Source organism: Rhinolophus ferrumequinum, chromosome 17 (assembly GCF_004115265.2).
Source record: "Rhinolophus ferrumequinum isolate MPI-CBG mRhiFer1 chromosome 17, mRhiFer1_v1.p, whole genome shotgun sequence".
Taxonomy (NCBI): Eukaryota; Metazoa; Chordata; class Mammalia; order Chiroptera; family Rhinolophidae; genus Rhinolophus; species Rhinolophus ferrumequinum.
The window spans coordinates 15999886-16020658 of record NC_046300.1 but is presented as its reverse complement, the minus strand read 5'-3'; the positions used below and the strand labels follow the sequence as shown (position 1 = coordinate 16020658).

General features: G+C 36.5%; 1 protein-coding gene across 4 annotated transcripts in view; it reads left to right on the top strand.

Annotated features, from left to right (window-relative positions):
* ARPP21 (cAMP regulated phosphoprotein 21) overlaps window positions 1-20773 on the top strand; it is a 160255-nt gene that overhangs the window by 61994 nt on the left and 77488 nt on the right. The window contains exons 10-12 of one of the 4 annotated variants that reach the window (XM_033132275.1): window positions 14151-14259; window positions 14632-14722; window positions 16132-16233. The exons of 2 other annotated variants lie outside the window; for them this stretch is intronic. In XM_033132275.1, coding sequence (XP_032988166.1) covers window positions 14151-14259; window positions 14632-14685 — 163 coding nt within the window. In that variant the 3' untranslated portion in view covers window positions 14686-14722; window positions 16132-16233. Of the gene's footprint in view, window positions 1-14150; window positions 14260-14631; window positions 14723-16131; window positions 16234-20773 lie in introns of those variants that run through there. One more of the 4 variants, XM_033132278.1, reaches the window with a different exon arrangement.

The following is a 20773-nucleotide window of genomic DNA, read 5'->3' as shown; positions in this document are numbered from 1 at the left end:
TCAAAGTACATGACATTTCAAATGTGCAGTGTTATTTACCTCTTGCTCTTATCAGCAGTAGGGTGGCATTTATCTGTAGAAGATTATCTGAGGACCAGGCAAGTTTACAAAATTCAGGCAATAAAGTGGATTTATTCCCTGATCTTTAACATAGCTCCTGAAACATAATTTATTTTCTTCCATCTGTACTCCATGTGATTACAAACAAAACCATGAAACGTTTTAGGTCAAAGTATAGCTCAAATTAAAAATAACAGACATTTTAAAACAACGATGATATATGCAGGATAATTGTCCATTTCTTTCCTTTTGGGGTTTGGAGACATCCATCTTATTGTGGTTTCTAGAGTAACAAAAAGCGTAAAACCTGGACACAGAAATCCTGCCTCTAAGACCCAATTCTTTTACTTACTGGTTGTGTGACCTGAAATAAGTCATTTGAAATCTGCCATCTCAGTTTTTTTCACTTATAAAATGAGAGTTTTAAGCTAAATGATATCTAAGTTCTAGCTCTAAAAACAGGTGGTTGTTTTGGTCCTTAAAATACTTGTTTGCTTCTTTCTGTCATGGTCCCATTGAGTCACCAAAAGCATAAGATACGTCGTCATTTGTTTTGGAAATTTGGAGCTCTCTCTCTTGAACCTATGTACCTTGTGAGTATAGAGTGAGCTGTTTCTATAGCAAAATACATGTTAAATGGAAAAACAGTCCCTATGTAAAGCATTCTCTTAAAACATTTGTGAATTACAATTTCTTTTTCCACAGTGTGCTTGGTAAATTGTGTAAATTACATAGGTTTTAGGAATTCTGTTTTAGTGAAAGGGACTTTTGTGTCAGGCAGAGCAGCATGGTTAAACCACTCTTTATTTCCTGCTCCCCAGAGTTTGGGACAAGTAGGGATGGAGATGAGGCTCATTCTCTACTCAAGGCTCAGTCTGTTCAGCAGAACTAGAGTGAAGGTCACATTGGAGAGAACACAAACGGAGATCTGGGACCTGGCTTGGCTATTGTCTCAGGGACACTGAACACTGCTTCAAATGACTTATTTATCTGCAGGGTTTGAAGTGCATAATGTTTAAGAGCCCTCAAAGCTTCAGAATTATTGGGTCTTGTGGATGTATTCTATTGTGCTGGCAAATACATTTTAAAATTTATCAGCTTTCTGCTTTACCTGATGGTTGGCACATGTGCCTCCTCTTTTGAGCAGTAGTAGGAATGAAAAGTCACTGTCCTTTAATCCTTTACATCTTCGCTTTCCATCAAATATTCCTAGTTATTGCTATTGTTGTTGCTAATTCGCCATTCGAGTTTTTCCATGACTTTAAGATTCCACAATGCTGGAACACACTGATTGTAAAATAGGCAAGCAATCGACTAGTTCTTTTTAACCTCTTTTTCTCCTCTTTCTGTATAAGGCCCTAACAAGTAGAAAAGCCCGTAGATCAAGTAGATTGTTTGACACAGGTTCAATTAGTAGAGATAGTGCTTTAATTGTTGATGCACACTAATTTTATAGTCACATAGTCATGAATAGCGGTACCGGTGTTTGAGACCTGTTTTCTCATAGAATAGTTTTGAGAAAATTGAGCATTGTGTGAAGATTCTCGGTAAATGTTGAGTGACCGCTCTGCATGTGTTCTTTCCAATATAGTAGCCACCAGCTGCATATGGTTATTGCCATTTCAATTTAAATTAATTAAATGTAAATAAAATGTAAACTTGAGTTCCTCAGTCAGGCTAGCCACATTTCAAATGCTCATATTTGACAGATCATATATAGAACATTCCCATTATTTCAGAAAGCCCTATTAGTCAGCTCTTCTCTAAATCCTTGTGATAGTTGCAAATTTCCAGGTACCACTAGAGAATACAATTGGTCCCTTCAAACTTTTAATCCTTCTAATTTCTGCGACTGAGCTTGGCTAGTACAGGCATCATGTTATCATATTATTAGACTTCTTCACTTCCAGGGGAGCAGCAGCTTTTCAAAAATGTTATGGCCAATTTCAAATAGACCCCACATGTTTATGCCTTCAGGAAGAGCAAAAAGAGCTTGTGCAAAGAACACCCTCAGGTGAGGTGGCTACAATGGAATGCCTGGGCTGGCTTAGTCTCTGCTTTGTTTCTGCTCTTGCACAGCACCCTTTAGCCCCCACTCTGTGAGGCAAATCATGCCTAAACCAAAAGACAAATAACTGTATGTCATGGATGTTCCAGGTATTTTCTGAAGAGTAGAGATTAATAATGTTCAATTGATAGCTGTCAAGTCCTAACTGTTCATTTCAACCACCTTTCTGACCACCTTCTATTTGAGGGGCTCTTGCTGGGTAGGGTGTGAGGGTTGTTATCTTTTAGGACAAAAGAAAAGGATGAATTAATTATCCTTTTTCAAATAGTAACAAGTCATATTTATAGGACCTGGATCACTGTTGGCAGTTTTAGAAAAGGAGAAGTGTTGTTCTACATTTGATATTAAAGGTCTGTTGCCATGTTCTTTTGGAGTTGAAGCTCAAAATGGAATATTCTCTTCAGAACATTCTATTTAAGTCCTAGGTGTCTTGGTATTCTTTGGTTCCCTGCAAATTTCAAGAGTTGTGCTAGCAGTGCCATTGACACATGATGGTTGTTGGGACCATATTAATTTAGATATTTTTTTGGATGGAAATGTCCATGTATATAAAGGAGGGAGGCTGAGATGGAAATTCCTCAGATAGCTCCTCGTGGGTCTTGTGTTTTGGGAACACCTTTTCAATGTATAGAGTTTAATGAACGCTACTGCAATCAAATACATAAAAATGTATATTTTAAATGTCATTGTAGCCTGGGAGAAATGCAGAACAATGTAGATGGAGGATGCAGAAACATATGGGTGGAGGGTTACAAAAATAAAATAAAGGGATGAGGGAGAGAAAGCACTTTGTCATGTCATTTTTAATTTTTCTTTCTCAATGACACTGCATTGGCATATAAAGTGATCCTCTGACATGGATGCCTATCAGCTTGACCGGGATTTATTTCCCACAATCCCTGTATTTCTAGAGTGTAGGCAGTTCAAGTAATTGTAGGTAGTGACTTGAGAATATTAAGTTTTGCATGGAGAGAAAATAGTTTCACATGAAGTTCAAAATATTGAAATCATGACGACACACTGGGAGGATTATACACAGGGTACCAAAAAAAAATGTATACACATTTTAAGAAAGGAAAAACTGGATTAAAATTACACTGATGGTAACCACTTTGAGCACCTCTTGTAATTGCAGAAGTTAAACATTACTTGTATTCATCTTTTGTTATCAGTATATATTGAGTATTGCAATTTTAATACAGTTTGTTTTCCTTTCTTAGAATGTGTATACATTTTTTGGCACCCTCTGTATATACACGTGTATATGTACTGCACTCACCTCCAGTATTCTCTAATATCTTCAGTTATAGTGTATTTGTACTTTCATGATGGAAAAACTCTGTCTGTGGACAGACTTTTCAGTTAGTTAAGTGATATAATCTCTTACATATAACATTACCTATTGTTTATTCATTGCACTGAATAGTTTCCCTCTTATTTCATGTATGTTATTTCATTTCATCCTAAAAGTATACTTACCACCTAACTAATTAGAGCCTCATTTTACAGAAGAAGAAAATGATGCACAAATTTAGGTTCAATTTTGGATTTTCAGAGAAGCGATGATTAGCATGGCTGGGATAGAAACCAGTGTGTCAAATGCCAAGAAAATTTTTCTTAAACAATCTAATTTTCTTTAAAGCAAAAACATCCAGAACATCTTGAGCAAAATCCTCAAGAAGACTCTTTGGATTGGTAGGGAATTTCAACTTGATTAAGTCTTTTGTTGTCTGATAAGAAACAACAATTGACAAAAAGATATGTTTGCAGATTAACTCAGTGGTATCAGTAAATAACAGACATTCCCTACACTTTGATAGTTCTTGCTTGATTTTCTGTGTTTAGCGCCATTACAAGATGTGATATTTGGGAGGGGGTGATATCCATTCAATTTGAACCTTGCTTTATTCCATTTCAGTCTTTTTTCTTTCTTGAAATGAAAAAGCTACATTTATCAATAATGTCAGTGTAGAAGATGAAGAATAGACGAACCTATTCATTGTGTCATTCCAAAATTATTGCTATAAGTAACCCAATTGTCCAAATCCAAGGTGTTGCGCCATAGCCACAAGAGCATGGGGTGGGGTTAAGGATATAATAGTCCAGAGAAAGTAGGAAGTAACTGTCGTGTTTATGTGGGAGGTATTCAAAGAAGGTGCCTTCATCACAGCAAACTGATGCATTTTAGAGAATTAGCACAGGCAAGTCACTTTACCCCTGCAACACTGCAAGCTTGTTGGTTCTAGGAGCTAGCCAGGGTACGAACAGGTGAATGAACGTGACCCAAAGCCTCGCAGCACACCTATTGGTCCACAAATCCAATTTTCATGACTAGGGACACCTCTCATTAGAATTTGCTGCTTTTTTTATTATTGTTCTTGAAATAATGAAGTCTTTGAGCTATGTTTTTCAACCTTTAGTTCCAGCTCTCTTTCCTCCATATATTGTTAGAAATATGTTTGATTTTCTAGAACTTTTCAATGTTTTCTGTTGGAATTCTTTGGTAGCTGTCATATTAGGTGGTGACACCAAATGAGCATCTTGGAAATCTGGGGTAGAGGTATTAAAGTCTGTGCTGTTTAAATGCTACAAATGTAAGTGTCTGTTTTTATATAAGAAGTTTTGCTCTTCTCTTTGTCTCTCTTTCTGATCTCTGTTGCTTATTTTTCTGTGAGGTTAGCTCATCGTTCTTTTGTTACACTTTTTTTTCCACCTCCTTCTCCTTTTCTTCATTCTAGATCAAGGGTATGGGCTTGGGGTATATTATTTGGAGACTACAGAGTGTCTACTTGCACAAGTGTTTTCCAAGGGGCCAAGATCAGTCACAGGCAAAGACCCATGTGTGCCTGAATGTCTTGGCATATGTCAGAGTAACTGTTTAACTAGTCCCAGATAATTTTCATGTTAAAAGGTTGTCATCTCTTGAATATTTTTTCTTTTGTCTTTCACATCCACCCACTATCATTGCCTCAAATCCCCTACTCTAAAGGTACAGAGCAAAGACAGGAAAGAGCAAATTCACTGAAGGAGAATGGTTACAGGCCACAGAAACCGTGCAAGGAGAATAGTGGCCTAAAGGCAAAGGTTTGGGGTGACACCTTGTAAGTCCAGTGCTCAGGAACACAATGCCTTGATTCCTGAGAAGTGTGGACCTGGGTATTTGCCTGGAATGATGAGTGGTATTAATGACTTCAGTGCTTTGCTTGTTTGTTTGTTCCAGGAAGCATGATTAACAAAGCTGGTATTTGGTAAATCACAGGCACCATGAAAATGTGCTCTAGTACTAAGTTAGGCTTCTCTCTAAGTGAAAGAGTTGAGCCCAGTTGGCTTTACTGAGTTTTTGATGTGATGCGTAATGACTGCACTAAGAGGCAGGATTGTGGGACCCTCCACTGTCTCAGTGGGCAGACCCAAAGGGGCGTGCACATCAGTATATCAGAGTCAAAGACATCTGTTCTGCTGAGTTTCCTGAAGAGGCAAAGGTTTAAAATGAGAATCACTGGTTTTTGACCCTTACACATTCCACTCCCTGCAGGTGATTAATTGCAGTTCTACCACAACAAAACAAACTAAAATTTCCATGATTTCCTCCCACATTTGTTCTCTTTCTTTTCCTTTGGCTGGGAGTGTGAGTAGTACCATGAGCGAGTGGCATCCTGAGGTGGATGCTTGCTTAATAGTCCTCTGAAGAAGAACAAGGGCCTCTTGGAAATCCACCAGTGGTTGGTTAGCATCCTATCATTTTTAAACATGGCAAATTTACTCCACATTTTTTTATACGAATAGCCTTGAAAACCATAGGACTTGAAGTCTAAGATCAGAAGCCTAAGAATTGCATTGCTCGTAGGAAAACCATCAAATTTTGTTTACTGAACAGACAACCTGCTCCTTTAATCAATATCAGGTTCAAAGTAAAACTTTTTTGTTAACATTGGTCAAACGCCATATCACTTCTCTCAATTATATTTTCTCATATTATTATTCTCAAATGCCTTAGAGAACATAAGCTTCTATTGATGTAATAGGTAAATCACAGAAATATGTTTTGTGAGGAAAGAATAAGTTTGTTGTATTCCTTTCCCCATTTGAAATTATTCATGTGCTTTTAAGAGTCGAATGTATAATATACCACTTAATTTTGGAAATGAAATATACATGTACTTTCTGAAACATTAGTATCCTTAATATATTTTTTCTTTTAAAAATAATTTCCATAGAGTAATATGACTTTTAGATTATTTATTGACTTATTAATTTAGCTCACAGCATTCTAGATAGATAAAACTCAACCATTTTACAGGAACGAAAACTGAGATTCATGTCTTGATCTTACCTACTCAGTGCACGGAAGACCAAGACTGAAATCCAGTCCTCCTGCCACTCAGCCATTACTCTTCTAAAGTTAGAGAAACAAGAACTAATGTTAATAGAATCAATACTCTGAAATGATAAAAGCGAGAAGAAACCGAAACACTATTCTTTCACCAGTATCCACTGATTTCCTTACAACATCCTAATTTGCATGTATTTTCAAAATTGAACAGAGAACCCAATTCAACAATGTTTGTACTAAGAAGGATGACACCAACAAAACTCCAGAACCACAGAACATGCTGGGTTAAAAATTATCCTGGCATACTTGAAAGTGAGATAAAACCCATGTTCTTAAACTATCAAGCAAAATGTATTTCTCAGGTGTTCGGTATCATGCTTTCAACAGAAGAAATATAGACTATGGAACATGTCCATCTTCTGTTCATAGTTTATTTGAAGAGCCAAGACTCTGTGGTGTGGTCAGGACTCTGTGGTGTGTGTGTGTGTGTGTGTGTGTGTGTGTGTGTGCGTGCGTGCGTGTGTGTAAGTGTAAGTGCATAATGTATAAGTACAAGAATGTGTGTAAGTGTGTAAATACGTTTCATTATCTTTGTTATACAGTTTGGGACAGTTTGGAGAAAGCTTCACTATGCCTACACATACTATATATAGTATTTTCCTAAACATACAACAGTTATTGAGGAAGCAAGATGACTGTGTCTTGGTTCCCTCCATCTGCAACTATGCTTGCTGGAGGTAGCAGACTTAGGCTCCCATCTCGAGGGCTTTTTTTGTTGCTTCTAGATCCATCCTCAGAGTTGGCAGTCATTTTAGTACTTGTACCTTGAGAAACGTTTTATGGCATACTTGAAGGTGAGAGCCTGGTTGTATATAATGAATAGTGGATCTTCTTGTGTCTTGTTAATCTCAAGATTTCTGATATGAAGAGGCCATTAGAATATTACCATGGCTTTTTAAAGAAGAGATAATTGGGGCAAGGAGTAGTAAAAGAACTTGTAGTTTATTGGTTGAAAGTATTTGGTTTCTACTAAATTGTATACTTAAATGTTAGACTGTAACTATTGATACAAAATCTTCAAACAATAAATTGGAATCTACCAAGAGAATTAGATTCCTACCTAATATACAAGTGTTTTATCCCACAACCAGACTCCCTCCAACCTCTCAGCCTTTCTAGATTTCACACTTCCTAACCCCTACTTCCCACCATCTGGCCTTTAAACCAGGAATATGAAAAAAATAGCATTTCTTTACACATACAAAAATTATCTCGTACCTCTATATCAATTAAAGTGCAGTGATCACTCTGGACCTTCTCAGAAAGTAAAATACTTTATTTTCATATAAACTAAAATGGAATAGTTTTATACACGCCATTATAATATGTAAGTAAAAAGCCTTTGGTGCCAAGAAACAACAATCACATTCAGTAGTTTCCAAAGAAAACGTTACTTTAAGAAAATTTTACTTGCTTATTTGGAACTGATGAATCAAACCATTATTTGAATATTATAGTACAGATTGGATCTATTCTAATTAAGGTTAGCACTAATGTAAATGTTAGTTCAAAATTCGTTGGTGTACTCTTAGATTTGGGCTATTCAATGAAATGTGAAAACGGTAATAATAGTTTATTACGTTGACTGAGTACTTCATTAGTGTTTGGCATTGGACTTGACACTGCTTGCATTATCTGTATCTCATTTAATCCTCCCAAGCACTTAAGGTAAGTATTATTACTTTCCATTTTTTACAACAAAAGAAACACTTCTCTCATAGGGATGTTAAGTCACTTGTGAGAAGTCACACAATTAGTAAGCTGCAGAGCTGAAAAGACACAATAATGTGTTTTGAAAAGACAAACTTTTGTTAGGCTTGCTTATCATCATTTGTGTGTCAATTGTTTAAAACTTAGTTTAATTATTAAACTATTGCTATGTTAAATTTAGTGTGCTAGTTTCCATCCATTTTATGTAAATTCATTGGGTTATATGCTAAAATTCATTGTGTTTTAGGGGGGAGCCAAGCTTTGATTATTTGGACATATTAATGGCATTGCCTTTTAATGTTCATATAACATTGAAATGCAAGAATAGAGAACTCAGTGAAAGGAAAGTATCCGTACTAGCTCTTTTTTCTTATTTTTCATTTTTGGAAATTCTCAATTTATAGGCAAACTTGCAAAAATACGCCTGTTTTGTTAAGCTAAGTAGATCAATCTGGTGTGTATGATTCTTTGGTGTTGCTGCCAGTACATGCTCAATGAGGTTCAGAAATAGCCAAACTCACAAACAAACATAATATTCCAGATCCTAATTGCATGTGACTTCTTTTTGTTTTTCAAATTACATGTTTTCTCCTTTTTTCTCTATCCCTCTTATCTTTTTCTAGATCATTCTATTTTGGATTTCCCTCTTAGAGAGGAAGAAAAAAGGTTGAGATTGATTGCACACTACCACTTATTATGATCATTATATTATCATTAGTAAATGCATGTTTCTATGCATGTAGATCAAGAAGAAGATAGCAATAAAGAGGATGATTTTTCTTTTTGGCTTGTTTGTTTACATATATTGAAAGGTCTTAATATGATAAGCCAAGACCAGAAGTAGGAAGCACAATTAATCCTCGTATTTTTAAAAGTAGCAGTGCAGCAGAAAGATGAAGAATTAGTTTGACAAAATAAAATGGCTAAATGTTCATTTTAGCTGATTATAAAATAATATAGGCCATGAAAGAAAATTTAGAACATATTCAGAATAAAAGAATATTTTAATTGTACATAATCCAATGCTTTAGATACAAACCATTTTTAAGTTGTTGAATTTGTTTCCTGTCTTTCTAAACTAATAGCTTTTGTTATTTTGTGGTTATAAAATACATCTTTATTATAATAATCACAAAAGTATATCTATTCTTTTATAACTTGCTTTTCTATGTTAGTAAATAGTATTGGGTATCATTTTACAAAGCTACATATTACATATGGAGATATTTTAAGTTACTTAACCAGTCCACCATGGATTTTCACTGTTTCGCTGTCTTAATCAATGGAACTCTTACCATTTGCTATGGTTTCATTCTAAGAAATAGAATCACTTTGTCAAGGTGCATTGACATTTTTAAGGCTCTTTATGCCCACAGTCAGTTTGCCAGAGCAGTGGTACCAATTTAAGAGATGTCTCACAGACCCTTGTCGTCTTTGAGTCTTCTTCTTATAATTTTGTTGATGTTCATGAATAACCTTATTTTAAAGGAGGGCCAGCCGTTTCCTATGTTATTTTGCATGTCTGTTTACATATACAGTACACAATCAAAATAGAGAAGGATAAAATGAATTTTTCAAAGATGTAGAGAATTGAGAACATAAGTTTGAAAGATGCTAATAAAGGAAGCTTGGTAGCATTGCCTATATTGGATTTATACCATTTTAGTCTCTTTTAAGTAAGTCTTAAGTCAGTCTTTTTAAGTAAGTCTTACTTAAAAGAGACTAAAATGGTATAAAATGACGAAATAATAGTGGGAATTGTGAAATACTTCAAGAAGAAAAATGTTTGGACATTTTTTAAAGAAAAAACATCATTTATAAATATTTTCATTGAAAATTTTAAAGAATTAAGGGAACAGCAGTGCCACTTAGAGTCCTCTAATATGTTTGCCTACTAAAATATTTTTGATAGGTGTCTTATACCCCCAAAATATTTTATTCTGTTGTGCACAGCAACCTTTATTGGTTAAGATGTTTATACATATTGACGACCATCTTTCAGTTATCCAGTATGAAATTCAAAGACTTTGTACTCCTCCATATTTAGTAGAATTGAATTCTTCATTTATATCTGTGCAGGAGAAAGGGACTGGGAGGTATTAAGCTTAAACTATTTGGAAGAAAATAAATTTAGTCTCAAACTGGCAGTGCAAATAAATCATGGAAAATACTTTCATGTCCAAAGATTTAAAAAATAATTATAAGAAGTGCTCATCTATTTTAAACTTCAAGAGAAAAAAAGTCTAACTAATATTGGAATTGATTGACCAAAAGTGTTTGATTGTTTTATACAGCACTGCATTCAACCACACTGCCTCTCAATTCATGAACTATGTCCAATAAGGAACAATGGGGAGTTAATTTTAATTTTTGAAAGGTTGGATTGGGGATGCCAGCGCTGTTCGCACCTGAACAATGAGTTTTACAATAGGTACCTGCTACAAATTGCGGGAAAACGTTTTTCTGTTTTTTTACCTTAGCAGAGGAAACTTATTTTTTCATTAAGAAGAAATGTGAAATTCATTTTCTCTGCTTTTTGATGATGATCTAGAGAAAGCTAGTAATGATAATTCCTGGGCTAAATTCCACCAGAAAAAAAGAAATTTAGGCACATGTGATGCATGGCCATAAGATATGTAGTAAGCCCTAGTTATCATTAATTTAATAAACACCATGATGTTTTGTAGTTTTGAGCAGTTTTTCCTTAGAGTTTCATCCTCATATTGATACATTAAAAGTAATTCATTCCATTTTTCAAAAGTGTCCATAATATATTACTTTAGTTCTATTCATTGTATGGCTAAGAGATAACATTGCTGTGACGTTAAATTAGTGATAAAAAGGATTTTTAAAAGCCATAATATAATGGTGCATTGCTGGTAATTTTTAGTTTAATCCTATGTAATACTTCAGCTGCATGCTACAGTTTTCATGAGCTTCAGCTGCAAATTGCTCGTTAGTGCTACAGTCATAGGTAATTCTCTATAAAATCAACCTGGAAAAATCTTGTTAGGTTTATTTTATGTCTTTTACCCAATCTTCAGATGGTTACTTTATAATCACTCAAAATATTTTTTGGAAAATCTTGAAGGGATTAATAATTTTGACTATTAGTTTCTAGAGTTTGAAAAAATTTAAATGAGATATTAGAAAAGCAGTTATGGAGAAAGCACTTTGCATAATTTATATTAGTAAGAAATAGTCGTGCTCTAAATAATATTGACATTATTGATTAGAAAAAGTTCCTCTGACTATTCTTTGTTTATGTGATATAGTTTTCCTAAATATGTCCTGCTATAAAAAACAAATAAACCAACACTATAAAGAAACGCAAATGAAATTTTAAAAGTAATGTTTAAATAACTCCCTCATTGCTGTAATGACATTTTAAACTGAGACGTTCTCAGACTAGAAAGCTAAGATTCTCATTCCCATTCTCTTCCCAAGATACCCTCAAATTTTAAAAACTTTTATTTAATAACGAGTATTTTTAGTCAACATGAAGCAAAACATAAATTTGATTTTTAAAGAACATGTTCTTAATGTTCTAAATTTAAATTTATGTTCCTACTAACCAAACTCTCTATTGTTCTGTTTTATAATTTAAAAATTTGTTACTACATATCTTATTCATTGACCCTTTGACAATCCCTTAATTACATGATTTATATACAATTGTACTACATTTTTATTCATCTATACATTGATTCGCTTATTCTTTTAACCAAATGCCTCCTCTATGTCATGTACTGTTGTAGGCACTTCTATAAAAAATAAGGTCCCTACCAAACAGAACTTACATTCCAGCTGCAGTTAGTATGTTGAAATCTCACGCTAAATGGTTTTCTTCTTAAAGAAGAATTTAATCTAAAGCCAATTCACCTTATGTTCACAAATCCAAAAGTTCACATTCCCAGACCATTTTACTTCTAAAAAAATCATTACAGACTATTAACAATAAATACAAGAAATATATCTGTAAATTGAGCAGCAAGTAAATCATTTCATTTATTAGAATTTATTAGACTATAGAGCTTGGGGATATTAGGAAAGACTTAATTAGCATTGGTACAATCAGCATTTGTATTTAAGTTAGTATCTTAATTGTACTTGTTACATAAAACGACAATATAACTAAATACTGGTTAAAAATATTGGGGTGCTTAAATATGCATAATTCCAGAATTATCGTTTACAGTGACCTCCAACTATTCACGCTAGTATTGTAAGATTTTATAGTATGAGTAATTGAAGTGTACTGTGACTAGGCTACACCACAATATGTTTAATTTCTGTGCTGTAAATGGTCTTTTTACTGTAAAGTACAAGTTGACTGTACTTCCTTAGTGTTCTGATTTTAAAATGTCATTTTTGCACTTCCAGATTGTTACATTTTATTACATTTCATTTTTGGTGGAAAACGTTCACATTGATCTTCAAGATGATGTGATGCAGGGTTTTTGTTCTTTATTGTAAGGTTTGAGGGCCTCTGGCCCACTGTATCCTGTATAAGCAGAGGGAGACTGAATCACATCTCTACAAGGATGTGAATGGATTGATGTTTGTGGCTTAGTGGACAAATCTATAGACTTGGAGCCAAAATGATCACTGAGCGATGGTTTCTTTATCTGTAAAAGAGGCAAAAATAATTTGCTCCTCTAACACCAAAGTTTTACTGTAAGGATTGAATAGGATAATGATATCACTGCAAATATACACAGTTCTAGAAGCTATAACTGGTATTTTGCAGTGTTTTGTTACTGTCTGTTCACCAATATTATTATAATTTATGTGCATGTGTGAGTCTCACCAAGATTTGAAATATACACTTATTTTTTTGTTTTCAAAGTGCTATTTGCTTATTTTGGATCTGTAAGGAAATGATGAGATTCCCTGAATTACTGGTCACCCATATTAAAGAACAAACTGAAGAGGCTTCCCAATGACTGAATGCATAATGAACCCAGTAGGGACAGAAAAGCCACTGGGCTTCAGTAGTAATACATCAGATATGACAGACACACTTTAATGAGAGTCATAAATGACAACTGCTTCTAAACCGAGGACAAATATTTTAGCACATCCTCTGGAGGTGACCCCAAACCCAAGTCATTCACTGAGTTCTGTGGAATACAGTGACGATTGTGGGAAATGAATAAGGAAGGGGAACCCTTTCCTGTAATAACACAAAATGATTAAGAGGACCTAACAAAATCAATTGACTGATCAATAGTGTGTAACTGCTTGAAGCATTTTCCCCATGCTAATCAGTCATCAAGTTGTTTAAATGAAATATCTCCAGTTTCTCCAATTACTGAACTGATTTACAAGACATGGTCAAAGATGTCAGAACCTCCTGGAGCCAGATTCCAAAGCAGTTGTCACTAGAGAAAGGTGGAAATAATTTATAAATGATCCTCTCTCACCACAGGTTAAAAAGGCCCTTGAAAGGGAGGATAGGATGGGAGGTGTTCTCCTGGTTTCCCGACGTTGGTGAATTAGTGTGTTATTCCCAAGTTCTAAAGATGTATATTTGTTCTAGAATATGAGAGGGGACTTAATTAAATTCAAGAGTGATTGAGGTCCAAACAACTATAGAAAACGTTTATACATTATATATGTACAGGCCTTTAAAATATTTGTTTTAACTCAGCCATGGTGCATAGTATGCAGCAAACAAGACTCCAAATTCAAACCAACCGAAAGTATACTAACAACCCCTGTGAAGGGACTTGGTATTACCTACCTGTATATTGCCAGCAATTCTAGTATCAAAGCCACATGTAAACTTCTCTTTTCTTTTCTTTTCTTTTTTTTTTTTTTTAAGTTGAATGCCACTGTGGGGGAAAAACAGCACTAAGAAATAACTTTACACGAGGGGGAAAACTATTTTATTGATATGTTTTACTTTGCTGGCAGACCAGAGCAAAGGTTTTGTGAACATTTAAAAGATGAAAAAGGTGAAGAATCCCAGAAGCGGTTTATCTTGAAGCGAGATAACTCTAGTATTGATAAAGAAGACAATCAGGTTGGTTCTCAAGTTTGAGAGTGGCTGACATTGTTTTTGAAGGTGGGCTGACTGATGTTCTTGTTGTTCCTCTGTCGTCCCTTTCTCCCTCTCCCAATTCTCCTCTCTCTGCCTCTGATACTACTATCCCTCTCTCCAACCTCCTGGCCCGCCTTGCCTTCCCCTGTGGCATTCAATGGGTAGCAAAAATATCCATGTCCTGGCCGCTTTAGCAATGGCTCTATGTTGGGCTGCATGGGTGGTGCTTGGCGCAGTTCCTGCTGCATGTGTTCGGGGGTTGGGGTGCCACAGGCTCGGAGCTGTTGGGAAAAGCTTTGTCAGTCGCATTTCCAGATGTCTGTGTAACTATGGCAGTCGTTCCACTCCCTACAGCTTTGTCCTTCAGTTGTGCACAAATTGAGCTGGATTATCAAAACGGACCGATGATCAACTGGTGTAGCTGTAAAGAACAAACCTTGTTATGGTGAGGACAGGTGGATTTTGCAACTATCCTAAAATAAATCTTCACAGAAAAGACTCAAGTCCATGTTTTAGTCTCCTGACCCTTCTCCTTCCCATGTTTTATTGTCCGTGTAAACCGTCTGCTTGTTTTGCATGAACCGTAGCAGAACTTTCTCTTGATGTGTATTTCACTTGCGGTCAACCATTATGTTGTTCTAGAGTAGCCTGATTCACGGCCTCCCTAAGGGTAGAGATACTTCACTAAATCTCTTCTCCAGCTGAGGGTGGGGGATCCTGGGTGATTAGGAAGAAAACAAAGTAAATGGCAAAAGAAAAGAAAAAATTTAAATGAGAATAAGAACAGTAGAAAGTCATATAAAGGCCATTACAATCACACTTTGTGTCTCTGACAGTCAAATAGACTTTTTTGAAAATGACTTTGCTTTCGAATTCGTAAGGGCAAAATAATAAGCATCTCACTCAAGTTATTATTTTAATTATTCTCAGTGAGTCACTGTAAGCCCGTATGTGCATCTCTGACGCACTTTTTTTTAACCTGTTCATCATTTGTATCTCGTTTCCTCCCACCACCACCAAAAGCACCACCGAGCTATATTATGGCTCACGTTGACTCTGAAACATGTGCCTTTGTTGTGTACTTAGTGGGTGTTTGTTGAATGAATGGATGAACGTGGTTAGGGCAGAGCATTTGGTAAGGAATGGCAAGAGTGAAATGGGAGGATAGTTGAGATGCAGGATGTGGTTCTGATGAAAAGACGAGCAGTCCTCATGCTGGGTTCTTTGAATTGTTACCTTAGATTTCTTGATGTTGACTCTAATCAACAGACTTTAAATTTAGTTCCTACTTTTATGCCAGATGCAATTCCCAGAATCAGTCATTGAGTTAATTAAAAAAATTAGGATACAGAGAAATAGTGTCCACATTTTCCTTTCCACCCATTACTTTCTGCACTCCCTTATTCTGTTTCTCCAGTCCACAAGTTTCCAAGGCCATTTCTTCCCTTAGCCACCTTGATCTTGCCACTTCCTCTTTTTTCACCAACATTCTTCATCCTTCTGAGGAGTCAAAATCACACAGATTAGCAAAGGAGAGAGTCCATCACTGGTGAACTGTCACATAGCTGAACTAGGCGAACCCATGAGGCACATCCAGGTCTTTCATTCCAGAAACACCTGTGCTATTTGCATACATCAAGGAAGCAACCAAGAACAGTAAACATGGCGTTGCTTGTCATGTGCACACGGCACACATGTACCCTACCACGGCTTCCTTAGGAACCAGAAGGAGTGAGACTTTTCATGCTCCATATGTTTAAGTGAACATTTATTATTCTCAGCTGACAGTTACTTAACTGCAGATTTCTAATAGCTCAATTTGGATAACCCTCCTGATTTCTTTTTTCTGTTCAGCAAAACAGAATGCATCCATTTAGAGATGACAGACGAAGTAAATCAATTGAAGAGAGAGAAGAGGAGTATCAGAGAGTGAGGGAGAGAATATTTGCACACGATGTGAGTAGTTGTTTTAATTGCCTCTTTAGTGCGGTCCTTCCATCAGCAGTAAGGCAGCCTCCTTCCCCAGACAGTGAGCTGGCAGGGACCAAGTCAGCTGGAGCCAGGGAACAAACAGAACTGCAGCAAACTAGAGGTGTTTCTGGAAGAGGACCTGGTTCAGGGAAGCAATGGAAAAGTAGCCAGGGGTTTGCGTGTATTCCTAGGATATGACCTGTGTGGGAAGAGAGGTATAATTTTGGTCAGTTAAGTCGACCTCAACTACAGGGATTTGAAGAAATGTCTTCGTGTACCTGTTAGCCATCAGATGCCACATTGTTGTCTTCTTAATACCAATACTTCACACAGGAATTACAAGAAAACAAAGAAGAATCTGTTGATCACACACACAGCACTTTCCGAATTCATAACTATGAGCATTTTATTATATCAAAGTTAAATAATAATACTCATATCCCCCCTCAATTTCAGACCAAATTAGTTCTGTGAACAGTTTTCAAGGGAATAATGATAGAACAATTTCTTTTGTTTAAATCACAACAAATAAAATGGGGTTGGGATTTTTAAAAAAAAAATCACTTTACCCAGTGTGGTGAAAATAAAATGCAATTAAATTAAATCAAAATTAAAAGGTGAAAAAAAAAGGTGGCTTTAAATGCAGGACAATGAAAAGGGACAAGCTATTGCCATAGCTTTTCCATTCTAAGAAATTATTTTGCAGCCTCCTAAAATGTGGGTTCTTCCCTCTGCAGACGTAGAGGTGTGAGCCATTTTGTGTGGACTCATTATGACCAACACTTTGGGCCTTCCTCAGTCAGGTGGGGCATCTGACCTTGTGTGGTGATGTGCTCCTGGAGACTACTGCAGAGTCCTAGGCTTCTGTGAATATGGAGGAGAGCTGCTGTCCTTAGAGATTTCAAGCTCAGGCTGGTTTGCCTGATCCTCCAGTTGGTGCTTGGTCTTTTAATACGAAGCTGCAGAGGAAGCAACACTCTGTACTTCTTTTACTTATAAGTGTTTCAGTTATCTACCCAGTTTCTAGACCCTCTCTGCCTTTCTTGGATACATTATAATCAAGTTTTAGTGATTGAATAATCTGGCCCCGAGTTCTGGAATCAGGAGAGTAGGAGAGTGGGAGACCGAGGTAGCCATAGTTGCATGGTGTTCGAGTACAATTCTAGAAGGTGCTGCACAAGTGTGGACTACTTAGGTTTTTCTTATGGTCAGAATTATTGGCGGTGCAGCCTGACACACATAGGCCTTTAGTTGTGTTTGCCCCGTACAAGAAGGAAGCAATGAGAGGATCTGTGCCAGTCATGGTAGTGTAAGGGTGCCTCCTATGGGATGGAGGGAGCTTGTTCCTGTCTGATGACCTTCATGGAAGAGACTTGACTGAAGGCCAGTTTATTGTTTATTGTCTCTGTTTCTCTGGCTCTCTCAACAAACACACCGATATAAACACATGTCCCCCCTTACTCCGGTTCTGGCAAGCCATATAATGGATGAATGAGTCGTTATCTTCAAAAGCAATTATTAAGGACCCAGATAATGCACAAACAAACAACATTGTGCTTCCCCGCCCCAAAGTCATGACACACGGTCAGATATTCAAGAGCTAGGTGACAGAAAGTAACATCACTGATGCCTGTGTGGGGGGAGGACACAACCTGTGTGGCTGTGTTTTGTGGATTCTCGTGACTGCAGCAATGTCATTACAGGGAGCAAAGGTCAGTATAACTTCTTTTACACATTGTATTTCCCCAGGTCCTGATTAAGGAGATGAACAGTAAAGGCCCTAGGTTCCAGGTTAAAGATGAGAGGCAAGTGTCACTGTTTAAAGCCTCTCGGGCTACATGCTGCATTCAGTTTTTTTGAGGTTGTTGTTTGTCTTTTTTTTAAAGTAAAAGCAGATTTAAATCTGAGAAAGCTTCAATGGCAAACTATTGCCATAGCCTACTCAGTTCATGAAATCCCGTGGCAGCCTTCTTTAAAATGCTGTGACTTTTTCTCTCTGCAGGAGTAGGGGTGTGAGCTCCTTTGAAAGGCTCTCTGGTGGCCAATATTTCTAGCTTTAGTAATTCAACTGGGGCACTGACCTCTTTAAGATACTACTTTTTACCTGATCATCTAGGGCAGGAATTTTTCAATTGGCATTCTGTTCCCAGAGTGTAATCATAGAAGGGCTTCCAAGATGAAGTGAAATCCCTGATATCAACTGCAAAAATATTATGTTCATGAGCATACATGCATTTGTCTAAGGAAAAGATCTCTAGTGTTTACTAATTATAAGTTTTCATGACCTTTAAAAGGCTAAGAGCCACTCTTCTAGAGGGAGAAAAAATGCCCAGTGTCTTTCTGCCTAGTCCAAAAACTCTGTAGAGACCATGCCACTGGTGTTCCATGTTTCAGCTACATAACAAATAATCCCCAAGTTTATCAACTTAAAACAACAACAACAAAATGCTTCTTATCTCACAGTTTCCATGGGTCAGGAATTTGGGAATGGCTTCGCTGAGTGCCACTGGCTCAAGGCCTTTCATGAGGTACAGTCAAGCTGTCAGCTGGGGCTGCAGTCATCTGAAGGCTTGGCGGAGTGGTTATCTGCTGCCGAACTCACTCACTTATTGGAAGGCCTCGGTCCTTTGCTGACTATATGCAGAGATCTCAGTTCCCACTATGTGGACCCATCTGTAGGCTGTTGAGTGTCTTCAAGACATGGCAACTAGCTTCCCCCAGATCAAGTCATCCAAGAGAGATAGAGAGGGCCCCAAATGGAAGCCACAGTCTTGTCTAACCTAATCTTGGAAGTAACATGCCTTCCCTTCTGCTGTATTCTATTGGACACACAGACCAGCCCTGGTACAATGGAAGAGATGCTGCACAAGGTTGTATAATAAATGCCAAGAGGCGAGGATCACTGGGGGTCACCTTGTATTAATGGGATGTTAATATATCCTCCTCTACTGACACAAACTCAAGGGCATGACAGCAAGATGAACTTTCATGACTACATTGAATTAGCCGTAACCACGCCTTGGATAAACCTCATTGGCTAAGATATTGCCAATGCGCAAAGGTGGTGAATACATTTAATAACAAATCTTCCTAACCAATTACATAAAGAGAGGATACTTTAGGGAACTAAAGTGAAATTCCAGGTTCGCAAATGATCATTACTACTGCCTAGATTGTTGAGGAACACAAGATAATTATTAAATTATATTAAGTCAATTATAAAATAAATGCAAAGAATCCAGCATAAGGAAATTAAGTTACAAATGTTTAATCTTTTTCTTAGTTGGTCTTTAACTTAGCTGGTTTTTAAAAAACTTAGATAATAAAACCAGCTTTACTTGCTAATTATTAAGAGTGGAATCATTCAAATAGGTTCAAATATTGATATTCCTAAGTAGAATCATTTTTTCCTACTGAAAGTTACAGTAAAAGTGATAGAGAAATACTTTTTGATATGTACACTCCAGCAAAACCCAAATTTATTTTAAAATTAGATATGCTCTTGAATATTTTGCAAATGTATCTTGGTGTCTAAGGTGTGTGTGTATGTGTGTGTGTGTGTGTGTGTGCACGCGCACGCGCGTGCACGTTTTTGTATGTAGGTGGCCAATCAAAATATGAAAATTACTTAGAGATATTCTAGAAAAGAACTTCAAATATAGTTTGAGAATTTTGGTATCCTGAGGTAAGACAAATTTATTTATGATTTGAGAGCTAAATTGTTGTCAGAGCCCACAATTTAGCTCTTAAATCATAAACAAATGCATTTTTGTAGTCAGAAGTGTTTGAAATATAACTTGTGTTTCCTTTGGCAAGAATTTCAGCTTATTTTATGATTAATCCTATGCAATGTTGCTAGTTTGGGGAAAGTTAAGTTGATAAAGCAGTATATTTTAAAAAGACATGTTTTGCCTGGAGAGTAATTTCTGAAGGATATTTATGTATAAATAGGGACTCAGGGAGGAGCTCATCCAAGGTCTCCTTTTGCCTGTACTGGGATTCTTCCTCAATGAGAACTGATAAGGGCATGAGGTACCACCTGGATTGGGGGTGGGACGTGGGAGAGAATTCTGTAATCCATTAGGCAGAGTCGTTTTTCTCCTTTAAAAAAAAATAAAATAAAAATGAGCCCTTTATATCTGAGAATGCGTAAGTGACAGCTTTGAATACCGCATTAACTCCTGTGACAATTTTATCTTCCTCTGCTATTAAAATGTGCAAGTTATTAATACTACTTTTTTTAAAAAAGTTTATATTCATCAGCTGCTGAATCATGGCCCTTCACCATCTCTGTCTTTTTATGAAAATGTGGTGGAGGGTTGATGAGATGATTCTTTATGACCTTTCCACCAAAATCAGAAAAATACTTTTTGAGATATGTTTTCGGAAATGTTGTCTTTGACCTGCAGGTGCTCTATTTTTTAATTCAAAGAGTTCGGGCTGCTTAGTTCTTCCCAAAATGCTATTCGATTAATGAGTTTGAAGAGGTCAGCAAGCCTTTGATCAACTCCTTCAAAGTAGGTGG